Raw genomic sequence first — 25,814 nt, 5'->3', positions numbered from 1 at the left:
TCCTCACAAAAAAAAAAATTAATTAAAAAAAAAATAACAACAACAACAAAAATTTTGACAGAGATAGGGATACAATAGGATAGGATTCATTTTCCTCCTAATTCTACTCTAAGAAAACTAACAGTGCAAGAGTGGGGTTAAAATGACAATAGACACTGTCAGTAAGTGTTGGGGGACCTTCTGAATAAACAGGGAACATATGCAGTCTTAGAAGACCACTCTCCAGTCACTGTTTGCCAAGTGGAACATGGGCCCCGTGTGGCAAGCTCTTCCGACTTTTCTTTCTGTGTGAAATCCAGATATTTTTGTGAAAAATCCAGATATTTTTGTGAAAAATCATGTTTTTTAAATGTTCACAGCTAATTCAAAAGAATTTAAAACGCTGCAAAGGCTAAAGCAAACAAGTTTGCAGGGTGCAAGAGGATTGCCAGGGTGCTACCTCCAGCACTGTACATTCCAACAGGCATTTATCTTATTTTATTGTATTTGCTTAATTTACAACAGGCAGTTCTATAATTATGCCTTTTATAGAGATCAATAATCTGTTTCTGTATTCATTCTCTATATTTGTGGTATATCTGTGTTTTCTAGCCTATCTCCACAACATTATTAATAGCGCCCTAAGGTCAAATTTCTTTCCCTCTCCTTCTCTTTCTCCCCTACAAAAGGAGTTAAGACATAGTACTTTTAAAACCAAAGCTTGGAGTCAAATTAGTTTAGAGATTAAATTACAGTAGCTTTGCAGAGTTTTCTAAAGTACATAGACATTTTACCAGTAATCTTACTGCAAGTCCTTGTTCAGAGAAGAACTGAGTAAACATGCTAACATGCACACACACACTCAGATACACGTGAAAACATCACTATGATGGAAACTGAAATCGCAGTATGTGAATTACTTCTCTTAACACTACCATGTGCTTTCCTTAAGCCTGAGGAGCTCCCTTCAGATGATCTTTCTCACTTCTGAACTCCAACCATTTGGCACCATCCCCCTATCGGTATTTACCCTACATTTTTATCATAACTGCCTGTAAGTCTGCTTCCCTGTAAGAGCAAGAACTGTATCTCTCCATTGTATCACCAGACCTGGCACAGTACCCAGCACATAGTAGGCAAAGCAAGAGTTATTGCATAAACCATTAGCATCATCCCAATAACAGCTACCATTTCCAGAGCACTTACTACGCACTTACTACGTGCTATATATGTGTTTACCTACACTCTCCTGGAGGCTTTCCCAGACCAGACCATCCAGGCCAAAGCAGTACCCCAGTCGCACTCTCTAGTACATAACCTTATTTTATTTCTCTGAATAGGATTTACTGCTATCTATTATATTCTTGTTTAATTATTGTTTGATTATGTCTCCCGCACTAGAATGAAAGCTGCAAGAGAACAGTCATCTTGGCTACCTCGTGCTTGGCTCATAAAAAGCAAATACATGAATCTAAACTTCCCACCTCCTCGTGTGGCAGAGTTGACTTGCACACAGATCACAATAAGTATGTTTTAAAATTTATACTTAGATTTCAGGATGATTGTGTTGAATATTTTATGGTTCATAATGAACTGTGGAAGGGAGGAGTGACATAAAAAAAAGTTTGGTCATATTCCCCCAAGCACTCACTGACATGAGTGCTGGAATTTTTGTTGCAATAAGAAAGCCACTTCCTCTAACATAAGGTCTCCTACATGTCTCGGTCTTGCCACATCCTCTGGTACACAGAGAGTTCATGATGTCTAGGCTGACTGGGGCGGTCAGGACTTCAGACGCGCACACTGACAGAGGAGGGAGTGGAGGGGTAGCCCGACACCTCCGTCGGGAGTGGGCCGTGAGGGCGTGCCGAGGGTCTCCGCGGACTCCTGCGGCTGCCCAGGGCAGCTGGGAGACGGCTGCCGGGGCCTGTCCGCCCCCAAGATTCTCCGCCTTGGGGTTCCCCTTACTACTTCGTTCTACTTCCTTTCTCCTCCAAAGCCCAAATGCACTGCAGGGTCAAACGCTGGGCACCCCCAAGCCTCCCAGGAGGCGACAACACATTAGCGTAGACGCGCGCCAGCGCCGACAGGACCCGGACAGATCAGAGGCCCGCCCCTCGCTCCCGCCCGCGCCGGCGCCGGCGCAACCCCGCCCACCTGCCTGCGGCCCGGTCCCGCCCCTTGCCCCGCCCACCGCTCCCGCCGCGGCCCTGCCCACCCAGGCTCCGCCTTTGGCCCCGCCCACTCCGCCTCCGGCCCGCCCCACGCAGACCCACTTAGCTGCCAGCACCTACATCGCCAGCACCAGCCGCCGCCGCCATGCCCGGAGGTCTGCTTCTCGGGGACGAGGCTCCCAACTTCGAGGCCAATACTACCGTCGGCCGCATCCGTTTCCACGACTATCTGGGAGACTCGTAAGTGGCTACCTGGCAGCCCTGCCCTGGCCTCGGGTTACGCCCGGCCTCGGACGTGCTTTCCCTATTTCTTCTGCCTTCCGTCCTCCTCACCGCTCAGCCCGCTACTCGCCGCCCGCCTCCTGCCCCCACCGGTTCCTGCACGTGCCTCTCGCCTTGTGGCGCCCGCCCAGCGTCGGCGGAGCGCTGCGGGGGGCCGGCGACCCTCGTGCCCGCCCTGCGCCGGCCGCTCGATCCCTTCCCGCCTCCCGCCTCCCGCCTCCCGGCGTGGCTGGGCTGGCCCAGGACGGGGAAGGGGGTGGGGAACGAGTTGGGTTCCCTCAGGTCCCAGGAGCGCAAGGCCGTTGCGGAGGAGGGTTTGTTGTCTCTTTAACTCGGTTTGGAAAACGGTGCGAAGAGCGTGGTCAGGCCGAGGCCCGGTGGGGGCAGGAGCCAGGAGGCATCGGCGGTCACTTCCCGGGACTCGTGCCCAGGGTCGCACCTCCCTCCCTCCGTTCTGGAATTTGCTCCCTGGGGACGATGAGTGTGTAAGGCCAGCGTCAGAGGACACTGCTGCTGGCCGAAAGTTCGGGGAGGGCCCGGCGCGTTATCTGAGGGTTCCGCTTGCTGCAGTGGCATTTGCAGGCTTCTTGGCACAAAACGTAAAATTTAAAACCACCAGCTGCCAAATAAGTGGCTGAAAGACTTTTTGTCCAGAGCCTCCTCCAGTGGCCGGGATATGATTTGGTAACAGCTTTGGGAGGAAACAAGACGACTCTGTATGTAGGTGTGCCCTTCATTCCAGAGCTTCCAACACTTTGAGTGAAGGGCTTTCCGAGGTTTTTCAGTTGCAGTGACCAGGTCTTGCAAGGGTAGGCCATCGCAGGCGCCAGGACACGTGTACCTCCCCACTTTGAGACCTTCTGATTCCCAGTGTGGTGCCCCTCCCCTTTCTGCCTTGCTGCCTGCAGCACGTAACCTTGCTGGTCATAGCCAAATTCGCGAGCCATGATCTAGCTTGCTAGTCATTCCTTTATAACTAGGAGTAAATTGCTGCCGCCCTGCTTTTACAGTTCCTGAATCAGCAAACTTTAAGTTGCTTAGTTTTCATCTGAAACATCCCAGATGTGTCTAGTTATATTGTGATCCTGGAGTTCCAGCAGCCCCAGGACATGTGGTGTTCTAAGGCTTAGCAATTCCTCTCCGGTTTGTATCCTTTTTATATACAGTGTCCAGGTATATATATATATTTATAGACAGAGAGAGAAGGAAGTTGATGAGATTAATCAATGATTGGACAGGGCTATACAGAGAACCTGGGAGAGATTCTTAGACCTTAGGCTTACCCGACTCCTTAAGTCCATTTTCCAGCCACTGATTAATGGAAAAGCTAAGCTTTCTGAAAGAGAGGACTAGGCTAGAAAAGGGATGAGAAATGGAACATTCAGACCTTAAAGGCAGGAAGAGACTTCAGAAATACAGACTAAGGCCAGTCTCATACTCGGAATTCTAAGTATTAGTATTTCTCCAAAACCCCATGAGATATGGAGTAGGTTCCTTCCCATTTCCACCCACAGCTCTCACCTCTATAAAACATAAAATCTTACCAGAACTCTTAGGTTGTATGGATTAAAGTCAAATATTAACATAAAGCATACTTACTACAGCAATACTTATGAATGCTGTAACTATTTAAGCTAACCCTACTTTGGGGGGGTGGTTTGCTGTCATTGTTATGGGCCTCTGGATCTATCTTGATTTGGTTAAAAGTGGTACCTTCTCAAGGAGACACCAGTGGGAACATGAGAAAAATATCTGCATCTATAAACAAATGATATACAGGTCAGCCTTGGGTCAGGCATGGGATAGTATTCCCAAACTTTGGGAAAAGAAGCTTGAGCCCTTCATATCATTATAATACATGGATTTTTGCCTAATATAATTTTTCCAGACTCCATTCTGTATGTGATCTCAATTCAGACTGTCAGTTTTTGTTCCAGGTATTTTTTGGAGAAAAAATTAAAATAATTTCAAACATTACAGGTATCTACCCGTACCCCTGACAATTGGGAACAACTAATTGTTTTGGGGGGCTGCATTTGGTGAGTGAATTGAGCCTTATCATTGTTGCTGTACAGATGTGGTAGAAGCAGCTTCTTCATAGTACATCTTCACCAACAAAACATGTGTTTTCTTGGGGTTAGTGAGTGGGGACCTTTCCCTTAAAGGAGGAAACCTTTTGTCTTTTGAAAATGAGGAAGGAAGGAAATGGGATAATGTAATTGAATTACTCGTAAGAGCAGGAAGCAGTAGGGAGACCTAGAGGGGAAGGCAGGCTATAGTAAGACATTAAGACATTCTCAGAGTTTATCCTACTCCTAGCTTGTGGTAAACTGGAGTTTGGCTTTGGAGGGAGGAGGGGATGTGAAGTGGCTTAAGAACGAGCTCCTTAGCGTGATTCAGCAAAATAAGCCTCTTGACTCACAATGCAAAGAGAATGCCTAAATTCTAATTCATCGCCCCTTTAACAATACAGGAAGAAGTGCGCAGTTCATTTTTCCTCAGCTTCTGGAGACTTTCCCTTAAGTCTCATCTGACACTTAGATCCTTTTCCATAGAATCTAAGGCCTAGATTTTACACATAGCTAAGTTATTTATTTCAAAAGACATATGTCCCTCATTACCCTTTATAAAAAAGTAAACATACCACACCCCTCCCCAGTCCTAAAAATATTTCCTCTCTCTTCCCAGTCTTGCCATAGGGCTCTCCATCATTTTTGTATAAGAAGGTCTTTTCCTTTGGAAGTTGAGTAGTGGGAAGGAGGTACCCTCGTCTCTGCTTTGTTCTTTGTGCTTCAGGAAACTTGGCAAACCTAGTAGAGGTCAGCTTGACATCTAGACTAGATTTAGTCATTTACTAGTTTAGGAACCTGCTTCAGTGTTGTAAATCCATGGGAGTGTGGAAAACTGAGTGTTAACTTTTCCGTTTCAGTTGACAGAGTAGTTTCTGTTGCCAAGGAAAAGGAAATGGTACTCCAAAGTTTCTTGGTGACTCTTCGCTTGAAGCGTGCTTAAAATCTATACAAGTTTAACCTTAGGCAATGATGATTTAAATATTAGTATTTCCTAAGAATGTGTAGTTCTAGAAATCTACATTAGGCTGTCAGTTTTCTACCTGCTTGGTCTGAAGCAAGAAGAAAAAGAAACTGCAAATGAAGAGATAGGTAAAACTCTTAAAGTGCTGTTTTTTTGTCAGGGTACGAATATTAGGTGTCCTGTTTGGCAGGTTAGATCAGTAAAATAGTTTTACAAAAGATTTTATATGCATTCACTTCAAAGAAGCTGAGTGTGGACTTTAATTTTACATATAAGCGGGGACAGGAGCCTATTTATTTCCGATTATGTAATCTACTTATTGTTGCAGTCAGGCATTTGATTAGATTCAGGGCATATTGGGACATCCATTGTTGGAGCTGAATGTCAAGGTCTCTGTGCTTAGAAAACATGTAGAAGAGGGTAAAAAGGGAAAAAAGTTATTTCTGTAAGCTACTTGGTGTGAGTAGCACAGATTTTATTAGCTGAAAAGGAGTTGGGATGGCTCTCTAGCTATTAAAGGAAGCAACACCTTTAACTTCAAGTCTTTTTAAGTATTTATCATGTTGAATTTCATCTTTGATTGAGTTGGTCTTTAAAGATAGGCTTTTCTGGAGGTAAAAAGATCAAAAAGCATTCCTCAACAGAAAAGTTTAAAAGTAATTGTCTTCATAAGCATTCATTTAAAAAAGAAAGTCATTTTTGATCTAGGATTTGTGACTTCTCATTCGATGTGATGTTGATGATAACCTCTTCATTCAGTTCTGACCTTCTTTTCCTCATTTCAGATGGGGCATTCTCTTCTCCCACCCTCGGGACTTTACCCCAGTGTGCACCACGGAGCTTGGCAGAGCTGCAAAGCTGGCACCAGAATTTGCCAAGAGGAACGTTAAGATGATTGCTCTTTCAATAGACAGTGTTGAAGACCATCTTGCCTGGAGCAAGGTATAGTGCCAGTTGGCATATGCTTCAAGGTTATAGATCAAGTTATAAATCATAGAAAGTAGCTTGGACTTTTTGAGGTGAAGGTATAAGTAAACCTCAGATTCAAACCTCACTGATTATTTGAAAACCTGACTTGGAGTGCACAGTGACCTCCACACCTTGCTAAATCCAATGGTTGGTTCTCAGCCATCATCTTTTTTGGCCTGCCGGCAGCTTTCAACCCAGCTGATCACTGTATACGCTGAAATATTTTCCTCTCGGCTTCCAGAACACCACATCTGTAGCTGTTGCTGCTCATGCTCAGACTGAGTTTCATCATCTCCCAACCCCTAATTTATGCTGAAGTTGCCCTAGACTCATTTCTTGGGCCTCTTCTCTTTTGGTCTACACTCTTTCCCTTGGTGAGCACATCCACTAACATGTATATGCTGTGATTCCCAAATTTCCATCTCTAGGCCAGACTCTCCTGGCTTCCACAACCACTGCCTACTTGGCATCTTCCCTGGGATGTCCCAGTATCTCAAACCTAGTGTGTCTAAAACTGGCTCCTGTTCTTAATCCCAAGGGCTCACTATCTCAGCTAATAGCAGTTGCATTTTTGTAGTTGCTCAGGCCAGAAATCCAGGAGCCATCCTCAAGTCCTCTTGTTTTTTCACATCGCACGTCTGAGTCATCAGCAAGCTTGTCTGCTCTGCTTCCAAATATGTCCAGAATCTTATTTGGAAGACTCCCCAGGTATCTTTGTGGCTTACCCTTACCTCTTTCAGGTCTTGATTCAGATGACACCTCATGAAGGCTTTTCTTGGCCTGTTTATCTAAAATTATAGCTCCCTCCACACTCCTCATCCCCCTCTGATTAATTTTTCTCCTTAGCACTTGTCACCATCTAAAATACTCTGCATATTTCTCATCTTGTTTGTCTGTTTCTCCCCACCAGAGTGGAGGCTCAGCAGGGGAGACTCCCGTTTTGCACACTGCAGGAACAAGGCTCAGTACTCAGTACATCCTGGGTGGTTGGTCTGTATTTGTTGAATGAATGAACTGAAGGAATTGTCTACTTTCAACAAAAGGAATTACTTGGACAATAAATCTGTGGTCTAAACTTAACTTGAGAACATTTTAATGATTTTGCTACCATGTGCTACTAAATAATGATGGATAACTTTTGAGGGAAGCCTACTGTGTATTAGGCACTATGTCAAGCACTTCACGTGCAACTGAATAAAAGGTGTAGTACTGGCTTGTGAGTTGGCCTCCTGGGCTACATCCCTTGGCCATTTCATACCAGTTAATCCTAAGTGTCTGAGATTAGAAAAATCATGTATAGGAGAAAAGGGAAGGGCATTTCACTCAGAGAGTTGGATGGACTTACTCAAGATTGCCATCCTAGAAAATGATGGCAGTGTGATCTGAACCTCACACCAGTGCTCTTTTTGATACTAGATGATAGAGAGAAGAAATTAGCCTGATTTAGGATAAAGTTAAGCCAAAGCGTATAGTTCTTTGGTGTTCATGGGTGTCATGTAATGCCTATTATGCAAGTGGCAGGGTTGAGAATTACGGCATAGCAATAATTAAAACCACAGATCACTGAAGGAGGAGTGTATAATATTTTAAAACATAGGAGCATACCCAGGTTCATTTTAGCTGATGAGCTTCTGCCTTAGAAGTTTTCAAAATTGCCACTGCATTGAATAGGAAACAAGCTCTAGCTATCAGAGGCAGTACCCAAACTTTGACACACAACTGGTTATAGAGGAAATCTCAAGCTGCCATAGCGTAGAACCATATTGATTATTGTTTAGTTGTGGTGACTTGATAGGCAGCCAGTGACAGCAGAAGGGAAGGAAAGTTAAGATAATAAAATTAAGGAAGATGTTAAAATGTGTTGTTATCCATTTCTAGTTCATTAATGTCACTTTTATCCTGTCACCTCTCTGTTGAGAAATCCACAAGCGTTCTACATCTGCTATGCCATCAACTTCTGTTTTACTTTCAAGGCTCCACATAGTAAATAGACCTTATTCCGTCTTTCAGTCCTCTTTTCCATTGCTTCCTAAAACTTAACCCAGATAAGTTCCTCATTCGCCAATCAATAGGTTATGCTCAGACTTGCCTACGTGTTTCATTAATATTGCTCCGTTTCCTAGAATGCCTGCCTTTTCTGTATAAAAATCTTGTCCATCCTTTAAGGGCCCAGATAGAAGTCATACCCCTTTCTTGAAGACTTTGCTAACTCAATGGTCCTACAAATGGGGGTGTTAGTATGCTTCCGCACTTGCAATCTGACATTTATATATTATAGCCTTGCGTTTGCTGCTACTTCATATGGGAATCATCTAACCAAATTAGAAGTTCCTTTGAAGGCAGGAACCAGATGGTGTCTTATCTGTATTCCACATGTCTTACTCATCTGTACTTACCAAGTGCTGCATTAATGCTAGAGGAAATAATGAAGGTAGATTTTTTTTTCCCCCAAAAAACCCTTCCAGGGATAGGAAAAGTAGAAGTGAATAAATGAATGAAGTTTTACTAGGGGAGCTGAGGGGGTAGAGAGAGGAGGTGAGTACATTATTGTCCTTTAGTTCAGACTTGAAATGCTTCATTTTTTCTATGTGGATTTCACCCTAGTGTAAATTTACCTTTGCCTTTTCACCCATAGGAGATTTCCCTTTGACTTGTCCTTGAAGTATACATTCAACTCTCCATTCTTATGTTCGCCTTAAGTTTTATTTCTTTTTTTTTTTTTGAGGAAGATCAGCCCTGAGCTAACATCCGTGCTAATCCTCCTCTTTTTGCTGAGGAAGACCAGCTCTGAGCTAACATCTGTTGCCAATCCTCCTCCTTTTTTTTTTTTCCCCAAAGCCCCAGTAGATAGTTGTACGTCATAGTTGCACATCCTTCTAGTTGCTGTATGTGGAATGCGGCCTTAGCATGGCCGGAGAAGCGGTGCGTCGGTGAGCGCCTGGGATCCGAACCCGGGCTGCCAGTTTTGGAGCGCGAGCACTTAACCACTAAGCCACGGGGCCGGCCCCGAGTTTTATTTCTTAATATCTGTCTTACAGTAGCTTAATGTCTGAGTCAGGATGTTTTTGAGGCAGGGACCAGATCTATATAATTATCTTTGCATGTGGTATTATTTCTAGATGTGATGGACTCAATGAATCCATTGTTTCTGATGCTTTTTACAGCATTTAGGTACCCAGACGCACCTTGGATTGGGATCTAACTCTATTCAACTTTTAAAGAGTTTAATGCTGCTTTCTCAAAGCAGTAAAAGCATGCCAAATTTTAAGAGACTTGGGCATGAAAAGTGTCTATGTTTATAACCTACATACTATACCCTACTGTTATTCCTGTCAATGTACAGTTGAGATGAGGAGTGTTCATTCGTTCATTTTCCTATTAAAATTGCTTAGAGAAAAGTATGATCATTATAGTCCTCTTCCCTGTCTTGTGAGATGATGGCTGTTCACTGATGGAATTCAGAGGATATGCCTGGTTTAGATTTCTCTTTCCCTTTTCACCTGCATTTCAGGATATCAATGCTTACAATGGTGAGGAACCCAAAGAAACATTACCTTTTCCCATCATTGATGATAAGAATCGAGACCTTGCCATCCTGTTGGGCATGCTGGACCCAGCAGAGAAGGACGAAAAGGGCATGCCTGTGACAGCTCGCGTGGTGAGTTGTAGAAATCCATTATGTAGAAATCCAGTCATTATGACTGGCCAGGCTATATGTCCAAGTAAATGCTGAGACCAACTAGAGGAAAAAGGGGAATATCTCCAGTTAGGAAATAACTGTTGGTGGCAGTCTCATTGATTATCTAAATGCTGAGCCAAAGTAAAATTTTCAGCCAAATTTTTAAGCTGCTTAATCCATAGCTTTTGGAAATCAATAGAAAAATAAGTAGTTATCCTAAAATGTCATCTAGAATTGAGAAATGTTTTCTCTAGCTTTCCTGATAGCCCTCACTTTATTATTTATTTATTTATTTTTTTTTTGTGTGAGGAAGATCAGCCCTGAGCTAACATCCATGCCAATCCTCTTTTTGCTGAGGAAGACCGGCTCTGAGCTAACATCTATTGCCAATCCTCCTCCTTTTTTTTCCCCAAAGCCCCAGTAGATAGCTGTACATCATAGTTGCACATCCTTCTAGTTGCTGTATGTGGGACACAGCCTCAGCATGGCTGGACAAGCGGTGTGTCGGTGCGCGCCTGGGATCCGAACCTGGGCTGCCAGTAGCGGAGCGCGCGCACTTAACCGCTAAGCCACGGGGCCAGCCCAGCCCTCTCTTTAAAGTGATGGGTTATGTCCTTAGTCATAAGGCAGCTCTGGTTTTGAATTCCTATTTGTTCTGTCCTTACCCACAAGAGAACAGACTTAGTCCCTCATCTGCAAAAATGTACAACTCTGTGAGGACCAGTATCAACTCTATTAGTATTATTTTTATGATAGTCATCCCTAATTAACACACTACCTTCCTGAGGCCTTCCTGAATTCAATTTGCATATCACTTTTTCTTACTTGGACAGCAGAACCAAATATAATTCCTTTCTAAGTTTAGGAAAATAACATGGAGAAGAAAATTATCTGTATTCCCACCACCCAGATTAACAGATATTGGAGGGGGTGGGGGGCAGTTGCCATTGTTTTGTTTTACACCCTTTTTTAATGACTGAAGAGCTTTCTAAGAGGCTTTAATATCAAAAACACTCAAAGAACTCTTTCTATTTATGCATCTGTGTGCTTTGCAGGTGTTTATTTTTGGTCCTGATAAAAAACTGAAGCTGTCTATCCTCTACCCTGCTACGACTGGCAGGAACTTTGATGAGATTCTCAGAGTAGTTATCTCTCTCCAGCTGACAGCAGAAAAGAGGGTTGCCACCCCAGTGGATTGGAAGGTAAAGATGTTAATTAAAAAGGGCAGATGCCCAGTAGGCCTGGAAGGCCTGTGGGACCTGTCTCTAAATGGCTACCCTCAGGGTCTGTGTTACCCAGGGCTCTGTTTCTGGCATGCAAGTACGCTGGGAGGATTTTTCCTCCTGGCTGAGTTAAGATTTGCTGAGAGGCCATTTTCAAGGTCTTTAACACCTTTCATGTAAAACACAATCTCCCTATATTGCTTTCTTTCTTTAGATTATTTGGACAAATTAATTGGTCAGAATGATTCCTTTTCCTAAAAAAGGATTTTTTTTAAACCTTTAACCTTTGCCCGGTGGCAAGATATTTATAGCAAAACCTTGATTGGCCACTTAAGTGATGGCTATAAAACTATTTGGTGTATTAATGTCATGAAGCATTTCATTTCACTTAAGCTTCAGTCTTTTAAACCCATGTAGAATTCTCTGAAACTTATTCATAAACTTTGAATCTCTAGGATTTTTGCGATATGTAAGACATGAATAATATCACAAGAGTATCTTAACGTTGCTACATTTTTAAAATATGCTAACCTGAATACCAGGTTTTGTTGTTTTGTTTTTTCTGACGGGCAAATCATTTAAATTTTGTATCCATTCATTGAACATATGTTTATTGAGCCCAGACAGCGGGCACTGTGGATGGATATAGCAGTGAGCAATATAAAGTCCCTGCCCTCCTAGAACTTACATTCAAGTGGGTAGATACAAACAATAAAATAGTTTATAGCATATTAGGTGGCGACAAGGGTGACAGAATAATCAAGCAGGGGCAGGGAGAATGGGAGCCCAGCTGTGGGAGGGTTGGTTTTATACTTGGTCATCAAGGAAGCCCTTTCTCTTAGGGGACCTTTGGGAAGGACATGAAGAAAGCGAGGGACCAAGTCATGCATATTTGTGAGGGAAGAGCACGTAGGCACAAGGAACAGTTAAGGAGCTTTACCTAAAAGTGAGCTTGGCATGCTCGAGGGAGAGAAGGAGAGCCAGCGTGCCAGGAAAAGCAGCAGCAGGAGGTGGGCTGAGGGGCCAGGGATGAGAGAGGAAGCAGGATTCAATCACGCAGGACCTTGTAGGCCGTGGGAAGGACTTAGAATTAAAATTTTAAAATGTGACAAGCCATTACTGGGTTTGAAACAGGATTATTTCTTGTTAAGATGGGGAGATACTTCCCTCACCAAAGTGTCAAAGATCAACTTGTGAAACCAAATTCCTGGGAGGGGAGAGAGTCAAGAATACTTGATTATTCTCCTTAGCACCTGTAGCTACTTTGGTACAGTTACTCCTTGCCTTTAGGCTTCACTATAAGATTGAATTTCACCATTCTGAATTTCACCATTCTCAATGTCTTTCAATAGAATGGAGATAGCGTGATGGTCCTTCCCACCATCCCCGAAGAGGAAGCCAAAAAACTTTTCCCTAAAGGAGTCTTCACCAAAGAGCTCCCATCTGGCAAAAAATACCTCCGCTACACCCCACAGCCATAGGTCTCTCCGAGGAGTTGGTGCTGGAGCTGCTCGCTGAGCACAAAGAGCCAGAGGACGCCAGCTGCCAATCCTGTTTTCCTGCAGCAATTTCACAAAAACACCCTCGTGTGATCACAGCCAAGGTCTTAAGGTTGCTCTACTAATGGCTTATTAAATGAAAATGGCACTAAATATTTCTTGGGATTCTTTACTCTGGGCCTTCACCAGCATGCCCTTATGTTCATATATCTTAGCACTCTGCTATCTCTCTTTGAAATATATTCTGTATTTGAGACTCACATCTGTTGGCTCTCTGCAGGGTTTGTGATCAATGAGGTAGTGTCAACGAGGTTGAAAAGGTCTGCTTTGCTCATCATAGAATGACTATAAATTTTTCAGCTGTTCTAATCAAATCCTCTCTTCTGTTACCCATTTTGGGGAGCAACAGAACTTGAGGTTCAACTTCCTCTGTAGATAACTAATTATATAACCCAAGAACTTAGAGTAACCTGGATGTTCTTCAATCTTCAGTGTTTTAATCACAGCCGGGGAAAAAACTTTCAGTTCTGAACTTTTCCAGGAGATAGGTGAGGTGAACAGCGGGGGTAGGAGGGAGGGATCTTTAAAAAATTTGCTATAAAGAAAATTTCTCAATAAATTTTTATCCAGAGAGGGAGGCTACAGAAAAGGCTCCACTTGCCTGCCAGGGAGGTGAGGCAGAAGGTGTGAACAATATGACAGTGCCTTTCACACAGAGTGTTTCCCAGGTCAGTCTGCTCTGTGCTGGGTGCACGTGGAAGGGCACGGCTTGGGAAGAGAGGAGCGGGTGATTGACGATGGTTTATTGTAGAACTGTTCTTGCATCGGGGAGGCTATTTTCTGAATTGGGGGGGGTGGTCAGTAAATAAATCCTTTGTTAAAACTGGATCAGCGAATTCTGTTGTCACAGTTTGAAGTACTAGTTTAGACTCATGTCCTGAGGGCAGAGGTTTCCTTCTTACTAGGATTGGCATTGGTACTTTTCTCCAGAGATGCATATATGAAATTTCATGTGATGGAAATGGAGGAGCAGCTGACGGACACGTGATTTCACCACATCTCAGCCCACTCTGCTCCATCCTGTTACGTGCCTGGGTCCTGTTGTCCCTTGAGTTTGTGACCCCTGCTGTAAAGAGCTCTCCTTACCTAATGCCTTAGTGGGATTGCTGGGCTTAAGAATATGAATCTTGAGGATAATGGTACAGGTCTGCTTTTCTAATCACTCTGTACTCATGGTCTCTCAGACTTATTATACTGTGCTAATAAGTCCTAGGTTTAGAAAGAAGTGTCCCATACCTGGTATAATCTCTTGCATGTAGCCCTCTACATGTTTATTGAGTAGAATAATGTAAAACATAGTCCCTGGTGCCATGTGTCAGACAAGACATTAAGCCTTTAGTTGCCTTGATTTCTCCACATGTAAAATTTGAGTCACACTAAGAAGGTTGAGAGTATAGGTGAAAATTCCAAGTTACACAATATCCTGGGGAATGCTTGTCTGAAAGAGACCTAAGGGGACTGGTCCTGCTTTCACCTCTTCTCTGAGTCACAATCTATTTTGCCCTTAAAGAACGAATACTATCTGGTCTTCTTATAGCACATCTCTTATGACTAATCCCTGGCTCCTGGTTCATGTCACCTCCCTAACTGTTAGGTTCCTCACTGCTCTCTTCGCTTGCTCCTTGCCTTCTTTAGTCTTTGTCTCCTGAGAGTCTGACTTCAGCTTTCTTTTATAGTAACAGTTCAAAGTCTAATCTCCAACACTAATTCAAACTTGAGTCATATGTTTACCAACCGTTGGAACATTTGCCTTTGAATTTGCAAATTCAAAATCAAATTCATCATCTTTTCCCCCAATAAACCTGTTGCGCCCCTCATCACTAACTCAGACAGCCAAACCTTGGTGATTTATTTGGCTACCTCTACTCTACCCATATAGATGATATCACCATAAAAACTGAAAAAGCTCGAAGAAAAGGTGGCCACATACCCTCAGATTGAGTTCTGGCTCTATCGCTAAGCAGCCATGAGACTGTGCAAGTATTCTTTTCCAAATATAAAATACGTAATGAATATGCATTTCCAGGGAAGAAGTGATCCTAAATACATGTTAATACACTTTTGGGCATGGAGACTAGAGTTCCCCTATCGAGAATTGTTGCTCTCAGTTTTCATAGGGAGTACAGGAAAAAATTGCATTGTACATCCAAAGAAGTATTAATTGAAATTGAATTAATATATGACCGTTGTGGCTATGAGAAACATAAGGAATTTGAGAGGCAGTCCATGTGACTTCTCAAAAAATCAGCAAATGCTTTGGCTAGAATAGTCTTCTAAGATTAGCAAAGTGATAAACTTTTGGCCCTTGTGTGGTCTTCTTGCCCCAACTCTGATCTCACCTCCAATCTCCACTCTAAGGGTAGGGATCTGCATTGAGCAGAAGCTCAGCAAAGGGGTAAGGAGCCACGGTGGCTGTATCTAAATGGCCAAGATGCCAATTACTGGGTGCAGTGAACTAGCATAGTGATTTACTCCATTTGACCTCACCCCTTTGGGGCAATGGAAATTGAGGAAATACTGACAACTGATTCTAGCATAAAGAGTGCATTAACTGGTTAAAAGGTCACCACCACCTTCTTGTCAGTGATTGGTTCAGAAATGGTCATGGACTTCAATTCTTGGAGATGAGACACAAATAGAGGATTGTTGGGATTTCTGGAATTCTTGAGAGCAGTTGGAAGCCTTATTTTTTTTTTTTTTTTTTTGGTCTTGCCACCGAATATGAAGGAGAAAACATAAAGCACTGGTTGCTGCTGGCAGCTGTCTTTACAACCTGGGAGTGGGGAACCTGCCATAGAATGAGGAGGCCGTAAAGTCAACAGCAGAGTGGAGAGAAAAAAGAATCTGATCCTTCCTTATCTTCACTGAGTACCAACCGCAAACCCATCCTACCTCTTGACTTATATTACATAAAATAATAAATTTCCTTAGTGTTTAAGCCTTTTTGAGTTGGGTTTTCTGGTACTTGAGGTCAAAAGCATCCTAACTGATATGCATGGAATGAAGTATTGTCCTCTAGTTGTTTCAAATATATGCTAATGTGCCTCCTAAGCGAGATTGTGGAGACATCTGTTTTCTGCTACTTCTTTATCCCCTATACGTGTAGATCTCAAGCTTCATTATGCATTAAATCACAGGAGAACCGTGTTTAAAATGCAGAGCCCAGTAGTCTGTCTCAGAGATTGACTCTGTAGGTGGCCAGAAATTCTTCATTTGTAGCAACTCAGGTGATTGTGGTGCAGAGTACAGCAGACACTGCACACCCAATATCCATCTCCCCCTTATTCTTTACCAAAAACACACAGGTTGTATTAAGGGTGGCAAGGTGAGGTGCCAGTTAAAATTCATCTTAAGATGATAGATTGGTGTGGCCATGTGACAGTGCTGGCCTGGGATGGGGTCCCTTCCTGATAAAAGGCAAAGCCTCGTAAAGAAAAAGCTTCTTGCCCTACTGAAAAGCACGTGGGATGCCTGGAGTTACCGATGTCATTTTGCCACCGTGAGGGTAAAAGTCACAGGCCAAGGAGGAAAGAAGAGGAGGCTACAAGGAGCCTGGGTCCGTGATAACTTCCTCGAGCAGCTGCGCCAGTCCTGTTCTATTTGCAGACATCTTGTTACATCAGAAAAATTAAACCCTATGTGGTTCTGCCATGGTGGCCAGGTTTCTGTGATGTGCAGCCACACCCGATATTTGCTGACACAGGTGCCCCGCAGACCACTCTGGCAAATATTACCCTATTACCCTAGGTATCCAGAAGGTTCTCAATAGTTAGTCTTGACTTACTCTCTTGTATTTCCTTTTATTATTACCTCTATTATGGTTGGTTTTCCCTAGTGTAGAGAATCATGTGTTCTTTCAAAGTCTTGTTGAGATGAAAAGGAACAATGGATTCTAAATAATTAAACAGAGTATAAAATTCAACTTTATTTGACTTTTAAAAATAAAATGAAAAGTGATATCAAACATTACTATGCAATGTAAGAGTGTTAATTTCTCCTAAACTTTGCTTTCAGTAACTAAGATTGTGGAACATTACTAAGATTGTTCCTTTTTTCAATATTTACTAAATTGGGAATGGGAGGGGAATAACTTTACTATGAAAAATGTTAGGGAGGTACTAATTATAGCAATATCATAAATCAGAATTATAGATCCTATGCTCTAGACAGTAACATGTTTTTGATAACTTGTACTCTATTGTAACTGGCTCTCAGCTGGAAGCAGGGTCTCATTTGTTTTAGGATATATTATCCGGAAGAACTTTTTAACATCTCATGTATAATGCAACTACTTAAAATTAGAGAATTTATAGCAGTCCATCAACTGCTTGTAAAATAAATGCAGCAGTAAATTGTTTCAGCAACTTCTAAGTAAACTCCTTGCCAGATCATTCTTCAGCACTTGAACCAGGATATTAGCTCAGACTTTAACCCGACTCCACACATCACATTAGTGCCGTTAATATCCTTTTCTAAAGAGGGATTCTATTTCCAACTATAAAAGAAAGTCAAAAGTAAAATATTAGACTATGAGCATTTCAGGAAAAACTTACTATTAAATGCAACCAGAAAACTTACTGAAAAGTTTCCATTTTATTATCTGGAACATTCCCTCTAAAAGATCTTACATATTAAGAGCTTTGAGTGATACATTATAAGTAAATACATGTGCATCTCTGCACCATCAAAGGTTATCTTGTAAAGAAATGCTACGTTAATTCAATTCGAGTAGTCTGTCAAGGGGCACTTAAGGAGAAGAGAAATGTTAGGAGAGTTGAATTCCAGTTACCTTTGTGACTGATTGCAAGGTAACTGAAAACTTTTTTCATAAATCAGAATGAGAATTTTTTAAAATAATGGGGCCTGGAAAAGACAGTGACAAATGAGGAGCCAATTTCTTGACTCCCAGTTAGGTTTCCCATTTGAAATAGGGTCCCTTTAAGAAAGAGAAGAGGAAGACCCTAGGAAGCCTGCCTAAAAAAAAAAACTAAGTTGCTTTGTTTAAAGGAACCATTACCCATAAGTTTGCTCAATGCAACTTTCCTTTCCCCAACTAACACACTGCAAAACACCCTGATTGTCATAGATGACAGTGGCAGGACCAGAATTTCTATTAGAAGGGTCTTAGGTTGACTATCTGGTTGGGGATGTGGTGGGCTAAGGGACTTCTCTTGAAGCTTTACGTCTACAGCATATCATTTTACCTTAGAAGGCGTATTTATCTGGGGTGATTTGGCAACTGGGGGAGGGAGGGTGCTGAAGGCCCCTGAACCCCGTCCTTGGCACTATTACTGCTACCTGGCCCACTGCTGCATTTGCCTTGTGCCCTATCGCCCCATCGGAGCTGTCTTCTCCTCCACTCCACTCAGCAGTAACAAAGACCCTTTGAATAATGAGTCTTCCAGGGCCCTCTCTCGCCACCAGAGGCAGGATACTGCCTCTACTGTGTCCTGGCCCAATGTGACTAGCCCCTCTCCCTCCTCAACTCTAGTCATGATTTCCAGCACTTCTGAAACTTTTCTAAATTAGCCCTAATTGCTGAGGAAAGTAGGAAAAAATGTCAGGGCAAAACCTAACTGACTCTTCATAATAAAATGTTTTGAAATCTCTTGTTTTATCTTAAAAATTCATGCAAATTTGTCATCCTACTCCATAACGTGTGTTTTAATTTAAAGGAACTTTTTAAACAACCTAGTGGTTAAATAAGTTTTCTCCCTTTAAAAGATCGTCAAGTAAAATTGATACTCTAGGAAGATGCCCACGATCAGCCTGTGGCTTCACATACCCCCTGCATAGCACCCACACATCCATAGGGAATGCAGACTCCAAAGGGAGAAGCATCAATATTTAGATGCTAATATCTAACTGTATACATGATGATGTCCCTCCCCATCCCTAATCCTATCGATCCCTACTTTTGAACTAAACCTCAGGGGAAGGAGATGAGGAGGGGAAAATTGGGAGAGGAGGGACCTGGGCCAAAATTATGTCTTTCAAAAATATTCTATAGGGGGCCGGCCCCATGGCATAGCGGTTAAGCGCTCGCGCTCCGCTGCTGGCAGCCTGGGTTCAGATCCTGGGTGTGCACCGTTGTCAGCCCATGCTGTGGTGGCGTCCCATATAAAGTGGAGGAAGATGGGCACAGATGTTAGCCCAGGGCCAGTCTTCCTCAGCAAAAAGAGGAGGATTGGCATGGATGTTAGCTCAAGGCTGATCTTCCTCACATACACAAAAAAAAATTCTATAATTTTAATTTTTAAGTAATTCAGGTAAGCTTTATCCCAGTTTTTCCAAATTAATGAGTTGCCGTTGAGTCTCTTTTCTCTCCACCTACATTTTGCTACTTGACTTCACAATTTGTTTCAGCTGTGGAGTTTAATATTCACAATAATAAAAATCTAATCAAAGTGTTGAGTTTATTACCTCATCTTTTCCAGTTATATTCTCTCTTGGTCATTCGAAGACCAGTGTTGGCTGAGCCAATCCAAATACATGCATCAAACAGAAAAGCTGAATTAGCGTTTCAGAGTAAAAGTAGCACAAAAATATTTTGAAATATCAATTTGCTTTCTCCTCTTTCAAGTGGGCTCTTTACTTTCTTCCCTCAGGGTTTTGTTAATAGTTTCCCAAAAGCCTAGTACAAGGGCTGACAAACTCAAATGAGAGCAAGGAGGTCACACACATGGTTAAAGTGGGCTGTATATAAGACAAGAGGGAGCAGCGTGGACTGTGGCAAACTGGAGAGCATTGCTTCCTCTCTGTAGGAGGCAGCTGATACTCGGCCCTGTCTGATTGTCGCCACATACAGGAATGAGGACCAAGTGTTGACAGACCTTCAGATTTTTTCAAGAAAAGCTCAAAATCTGAATTTTTTTAAGTGTGAAATTTATGGATGTTTCTACTTGGCAACTAATTTTAAAATGTTAACAAGTGTATGTGGGTCAAATCCACTGTACTGGCTGGATCCAGTCCATGGGCCTACATTTGTGACTTTTGTCCCAAATTCATTGGGAAATACAGAGTGATGTGTTCCCCTTCATCTAAAAATGCTTCCAGAGGGCCTAAGGAAGGAGACAGGCCTACAGGCACAGGAACAATAGGGACCTGTGCCCTGCTTCCTGAAGTGCTTAAGATCTCTGACTCAATAGCCCTCAGGGTGCCGAAAGGGGCCTAACACAAGGCCTGAGCTCCCAGCCTTGCCATAGACTCCTGCGCCCCAAGAGTGCTGTGGAAGCAACAGAGTGGCTGACCTAAAGAGACTGTGAGGGCTGAGGGAATGTCATCTCAGTGTCAGCCAGTTGGGACAGGAGATCTGGGAGCAGAGGGAGCTCCCAAAATCATGGTGATGCATATGACCCTAGAACAGGGCATGGAAAGTGAGCCATAAGAATGTCTGAGGTTGAACTTGCTTCTAGGGGAGAAGTGGAATTGCCTATTGAATGTCTGCCTTTCCTCTCATGACGGCAGAGACCTTGTTTGGCTCACTCACTAACTAGCATTTAGCACAGTGCCCAGCACACAGTGGGGTTGCATTTTATAAGTATTATGCAAATGAGAAATAATGAGATAAAATATTAATAAAATGTCACTTTATGCACACAATTTGAAATCATGTAAACCCTTCCCCCTGAATTAACAATTCATTAAGAATTATATAATGCCTAAGCTAGCAGGTCACATGAATTGTAAACACTGGGGTGGTGCCCATTAGAGATGCAAATCAAGGATGACTGTTTTCCAGCTGGGGCAGCTGGGAGAGTGGTGAGATGGGGCTTGGTAAGGCAGGGATGCTGAGCTTTGAGTGAAAGATCTTGATGCATTTTCTCTAGAGCAAGGCTTCTTTGTATATTGCTTAGCACCATACAATGCTGTATTATGCTTTGTATAATACAGCAATTGGGTGCTAATATACATTTAGTGACTTACTTCGTGACTACAAAGTGCACCTCAAAGCAAGTCATTTGAATGTGGCTGTGACCATGGTTTGGAACACTCAGTAAGCACGGGCCAGGTTCCATACTCCCTTTGGTTATTGGAAGCAAACCAGCTCCCCAGATCTGGGCCTGCAGAGAGTGAGTCTATCTCCTCCCCATTCCTGCTCTGCTGCCAACAGCACTATGTGGCAGGAACAGAGTCCAACACAGAAGCTGCTCTCCTCTGGCTGCTCTCCCCTGGTGTGGAGGGAGGGACATGAGAGAGGAATGAGCCACCTGGATTTCAGTGTCTGGAAGTCTTTCTTATGTGACCTCCCACAAGCCATGTGGCAGTCAGGGTGAGCCCAAAGATGGGGACTGATGATAAACCCACACTATGCTCTCAAATCATTTTCTTAGAATTAAATGAATTTTACATGTATCAAAATTCCTTCTCAATGGTTTTCCTGCCACTAATGCACTATCCCTTACCCACGCCCTTGGAGTTCTTATTTTTGACAGGCTCAGATGCTTGGATCACCAGCAGCTTGCATAAATCTGAAGTTCCCTGAACCTAAACAGAAAAGTCAACACTAGTCAAAAGAGCATTCTTTGATCTCTAAGCTGGCTGCTTCCTAAACTTTCCAAAGAATATAAGAAATAAGCTAACACCTAGCACTGGGCCTCCAGCCTAAGCTCCATCTTTTTCATTTCAAATCCTCTTTAATGTTGCTTTAAGAAGACTTGGACCAGAAAATTATCTTTGGCGTATTTATAGACATCAGAAAGGAAATTTCTACACCTTACTTGTAACCAGACTGGCGATTCCTAGTTTGGAAGCAAGGAATCCCCCGCATCCACTGAGTGCCTTTTATTCCTGCATTGACGGTCAAGGGTCAAGCCTTCCCAGGTGCAGGACTGTTTTCTTTTCTTAGAGCTTTTGGCCTATGTGTCACAAAATCTGCCCTTCCAGAATGCAAATAGCATACAAGTAACAATTATAACTATCATTTCTAGATACCACATATTATCTCATTTAATCCTCACACTAACCCTATGAGATGGCTGCTGCTACTATCCTCATCTTACTAATGAGGAACCGGGGGGTCAGAAGGCAGCTTGCCTATGCTCACACACCTGGTGGGCATCGGGGTCAGCTTTTGAATCCAAGTGCCATGTGCCTGACCCCAAACCCTGGTGTCTTAACAAACTAAACTGTGGGTGTTGCTCCCACTGTCCCCTGCCTCATCCACCCCTTCCTTCAAAGCTGAAGAGATTTTCATTTTCCATTAAAAAACATTTAAATTAACTTTATCTTCTGAATTGTTGAGAGGTACTAAATAAGAACATTATGAAAGGGGAAGTTTGCTAACTTTTCTAGGACGTAAATTTTCATTTAATTAATGACCTTTCCCAGCCTGAACAGGCAGAATGGGTCTCTTCCAAAGGGGAGAAGCTTACTACCAGATTAAATAGAAGTCAGCTCTTCTCAGGCCTTTTGGTCCTCCCCCCTCCTGGGCTCTGCCCTCCGTCACCCTGTGGTCCAATGGCAGGCAGGCAGGTGGCCCATAAGGGACCTTGCTTCTGATCTTCTATCCCGTTATGCCCCAGGTGTTCACACTTCCCCCTTCCTTACAAAGGCATGGAATGATAAGGCCCAGGGCTCACTATGTTGGGCCCGCAGCCCCTATTGTGGCAACAAAGCAGTGGGTCCCCTACTCAACCCTCTTCTTATCAACCAATGCAGACACTTCTAGAGCCACACTAGCTTACAATGTTGTTGCCTTGGTGTGCACTAGGAAAAATGGACCCTGTCCTTCCTCTGGGGAGGCACAGCCTCACACCAGGGCAAATGGCTTGGTAAGCAGAGAACAGGCAGATTCCAGCCCCTACTTGCCCCTCGGTCACACCCTTGTGCAGGGCACAACCTGTGTAACAGTACACAGAAGCTCTGGGTATGTTTTGACTCTTTTGTTAAGGGTGGATGAGAACTGCAGGGTCTTTACAGGTTAAATTTATTTTTAAGGTGGTCGGTTGAGTTTTAAAGTCACTTATGGGGCACCAGGAAAAGCAAATGACTCCTTAGAAAGGATCCTCCTTACCTGCTCACAGGTTTTAGGTAAAACGCAAGGTGCAAGATATGGTACCTCTGTCTTAGTATCAATTACACTGCCGTACACAACAATAACGAATTTCATGGTCGCATTATCAATAGTCATTTCATTGTAGCTTGATAAAGTCTTCACACACGCAAGATTGAGCGCCACACACTTCTGAAACGTTAAGTCCTACAATAGAATTACATTTTTTCTATAAATCATACAAAATGACACATGGTATCAAGAAGAAAGCAAATTCACTTATTTAGCTGAGTTCTTTGAGGGTGTCAAAAGGCATATGGACCCTGGGACCAACAGACAGAATTTACTTAGAGTTCAGCATGGCCTCTGACAAGATTATGAACTCAGAGTTTTTATGTTGCTCCTGTTGAGCGGTCCCAGATGTGCTTGCCCAGCCTGATTTCAGCCACAGCAGGGTGGTCAGCTACGCCTCGTGGATTTCCATTTGCACGAGACCAGAGTGGTAAAGATGCGTAGGTCTTACCTAGCAGTAAGCAAACATCCCACTTGACAAGAGAACGAAGAATAACCAAATAATGCAAGGCACTGAGTCTGAGTCATACTTCAAGGCTCAGAAGCATAGACTTTAGAGCTGGAAGGGAGCTGTTATGGGTTGAACTATGTCCCCCCCAAATTCATACATTGAAGTCCTAACCCCCAGTACCTCAGAATGTGACCTTATTTGGAAATAGGGTTGTTGCTGATATAATTGTTTCAGTTAAGATGAGGCCATGCCAGAGTAGGGTGGGCACCTAATCCAATATGACTGATGTCCTTATAAAAAGGAGAAATTTGGGGGCCGGCCTGGTGGCGTAGTTGTTAAGTTCGATGTACTGGGCTTCAGCAGCCCAAGTTTGTGGGTTCAGATCCTGGGGGTGGACATACACCACTCATCAAGCTATGCTGTGGCGGCAACCCACAAACAACATAGAGGAAGATGGGCACAGATGTTAGCTCAGAGCAAATCTTCCTCACAAAAAAAAAAAAAGGAGCAATTTGGACACAGGCACACATACAGGGAGAACTCGGTGTAAAGATGAAGACAGCCATCTACAAGCAAGGAGGGAGGCCTGGACCAGATTCTTGCCCACAGCCCTCAATAGGAACCAACACTGCCAACACCTCGATTTAGGATTTCTAGCTCCAAGAACCGTGAGACAATAAATTTCTGTGGTTTAAGCCACCCAGTTTGTAGTACTTTGTTACGGCGGCCCCAGCAAACTAATACAGGAGGTTAGAGGTCAGTCCAATGATAGGAATCTCCTGGACGGGGCCCTGAGGGGCCGTCAGCTCACTCTGAACATCTCCAGCCACAGGAAATGCACAGCTATAGGACCCAGCCCTCAGACCTTGGTCCCTGGCAGACAAATCAAACACTTAATTGCCAAATGCACTAGCACAGCTGGGGCAACAAAAACATAACAAAATTAGCAAACTTATCTAGAACGTTGCAACCAGAGAAATCCAAGAAAAAGCTATTTTGGTTTTTTTATGCATGTAAATTTTGAGTTGTATGGTTTAGAGAAGGAGGATGCAGCATAATCTTACAGTGCCTACGGGTTCTAGAAAAATCTTAAATGGCTAGTTCTTTAATGGAAAAAGACTAGGAGAAAATAAACCAAAGTGCTAAATAGAGATTCTCCGGAGACTAAAATTGGGTTAGAAAGTTATTTTCTTATGTTTTGTATCTGTATTTTCTAATTTATATAATGAATATGTGTTCCTTGTGAATTAAAAAAATAAAATAAAAGGACATTCACCTTATTATTGAGTCAAGTTTGACTCCGTATAGTTGCTACTTATTGGTCCTAATTCTCTCCTGTGGAGTTTCGTACTAGACTCTAAACTGGTCCTACTTCTCATGAAGAGGCAAGGCAAAAGAAAAGAGAAGAGAAGAATCTAATTCTCCTTACCCTTCAGCTAAAATTTTTCTGAAAATTATTATTGCCACATAGTAAAAGAAACATGACTGCTTTAGCATGACATGCTATTTTTTTTTTAAGATTTTATTTTTTTAGAGCAGCTTTAGGTTCACAGCAAAATTGAGAGGAAGGTACCAAGATGTCCCATATACCTCCTACCCCTACACGTGCATCGCCTCCCCCATTATCAACGTCCCCCACCAGAGTGCTACATTTGTTACAATTGAGGAACCTACAATGACACATCATAATCACCCAAAGTCCATAGTTGACATTAGGGTTCACTCTTGGTGTTGTACAATCTGTGGGTTTGGACAAATGTACAATGACATGTATCCATCATTATAGTATCATACAGAGTATTTTCATTGCCCTAAAATCCTCTGTGTTCCACCTATTCATCCTTCCCCACTCCAACTCCTAGGAACCACTGATCTTTTTATTGTCTCCGTAGTTTCACCTTTTCCAGAGTATCCTATAGTTGGAATCATACAGTATGTAGCCTTTCAGATGGCTTCTTTCACTTTGTAATATGCATTCAAGTTTCCTCCATGTCTTTTCATGGCTTAATAGCTCATTTCTTTTTAGCGCTGAATAACATTCCATTGTCTGGATGTACCACAGTTTTTTTTGGATAACTCATCTACTGAAGGACATCTTGGTTGTTTGCTTCCAAGATTTGGCAAGTATGAATAAAGCTGTTATAAACATCTGTGTGCAGCTTTGTGCGTGGACATAAGTTTTCAGCTCCTTTAAGTAAATGTCAAGGAGTGCAATTGCTGGATTGTACGGTAAGAGGATGTTTAGTTTTGTGAGAAACCGCCAAACCATCTTCCAAAGTGACTGTACCATTTTGCATTCCTACCAGCAATGAATGAGAGTTCCTGTTGCTCCACATCGTTACTAGCATTTGGTGTTGTCAGTGTTCCAGATTTTGGTCATTTTAGTGTGTGTAGTGGTA

The 25,814-nt window shown here is 42.9% G+C and overlaps 2 protein-coding genes across 2 annotated transcripts in view; one reads left to right on the top strand and one right to left on the bottom strand.

Moving 5' to 3' along the window:
* The first annotated feature begins 2,261 nt into the window (after window positions 1–2,261).
* On the top strand, window positions 2,262–13,098 carry PRDX6 (peroxiredoxin 6). The gene is made up of 5 exons (XM_058540053.1): window positions 2,262–2,393; window positions 6,254–6,410; window positions 9,949–10,095; window positions 11,172–11,318; window positions 12,692–13,098. The coding sequence occupies exons 1-5, from the start codon at window positions 2,299–2,301 to the stop codon at window positions 12,818–12,820; spliced, it is 675 nt and encodes a 224-aa protein (XP_058396036.1). The 5' UTR covers window positions 2,262–2,298; the 3' UTR covers window positions 12,821–13,098.
* An 8,170-nt stretch (window positions 13,099–21,268) lies between these two features.
* Window positions 21,269–25,814, bottom strand: part of SLC9C2 (solute carrier family 9 member C2 (putative)) — an 87,240-nt gene continuing 82,694 nt past the window's right edge. Inside the window, exons 24-25 of the mRNA XM_058540050.1 lie at window positions 22,914–23,099; window positions 21,269–21,385 (exon numbers count right to left, since the gene is read on the bottom strand). Coding sequence (XP_058396033.1) covers window positions 21,293–21,385; window positions 22,914–23,099 — 279 coding nt within the window. The 3' untranslated portion in view covers window positions 21,269–21,292. The remainder of the gene's footprint in view (window positions 21,386–22,913; window positions 23,100–25,814) is intronic.

Source organism: Diceros bicornis, chromosome 4 (genome assembly GCF_020826845.1).
Source record: "Diceros bicornis minor isolate mBicDic1 chromosome 4, mDicBic1.mat.cur, whole genome shotgun sequence".
Taxonomy (NCBI): domain Eukaryota; kingdom Metazoa; phylum Chordata; class Mammalia; order Perissodactyla; family Rhinocerotidae; genus Diceros; species Diceros bicornis.
The sequence above is the reverse complement of the archived record's forward strand: the minus strand, read 5'-3'. Positions and strand labels throughout refer to the sequence as shown.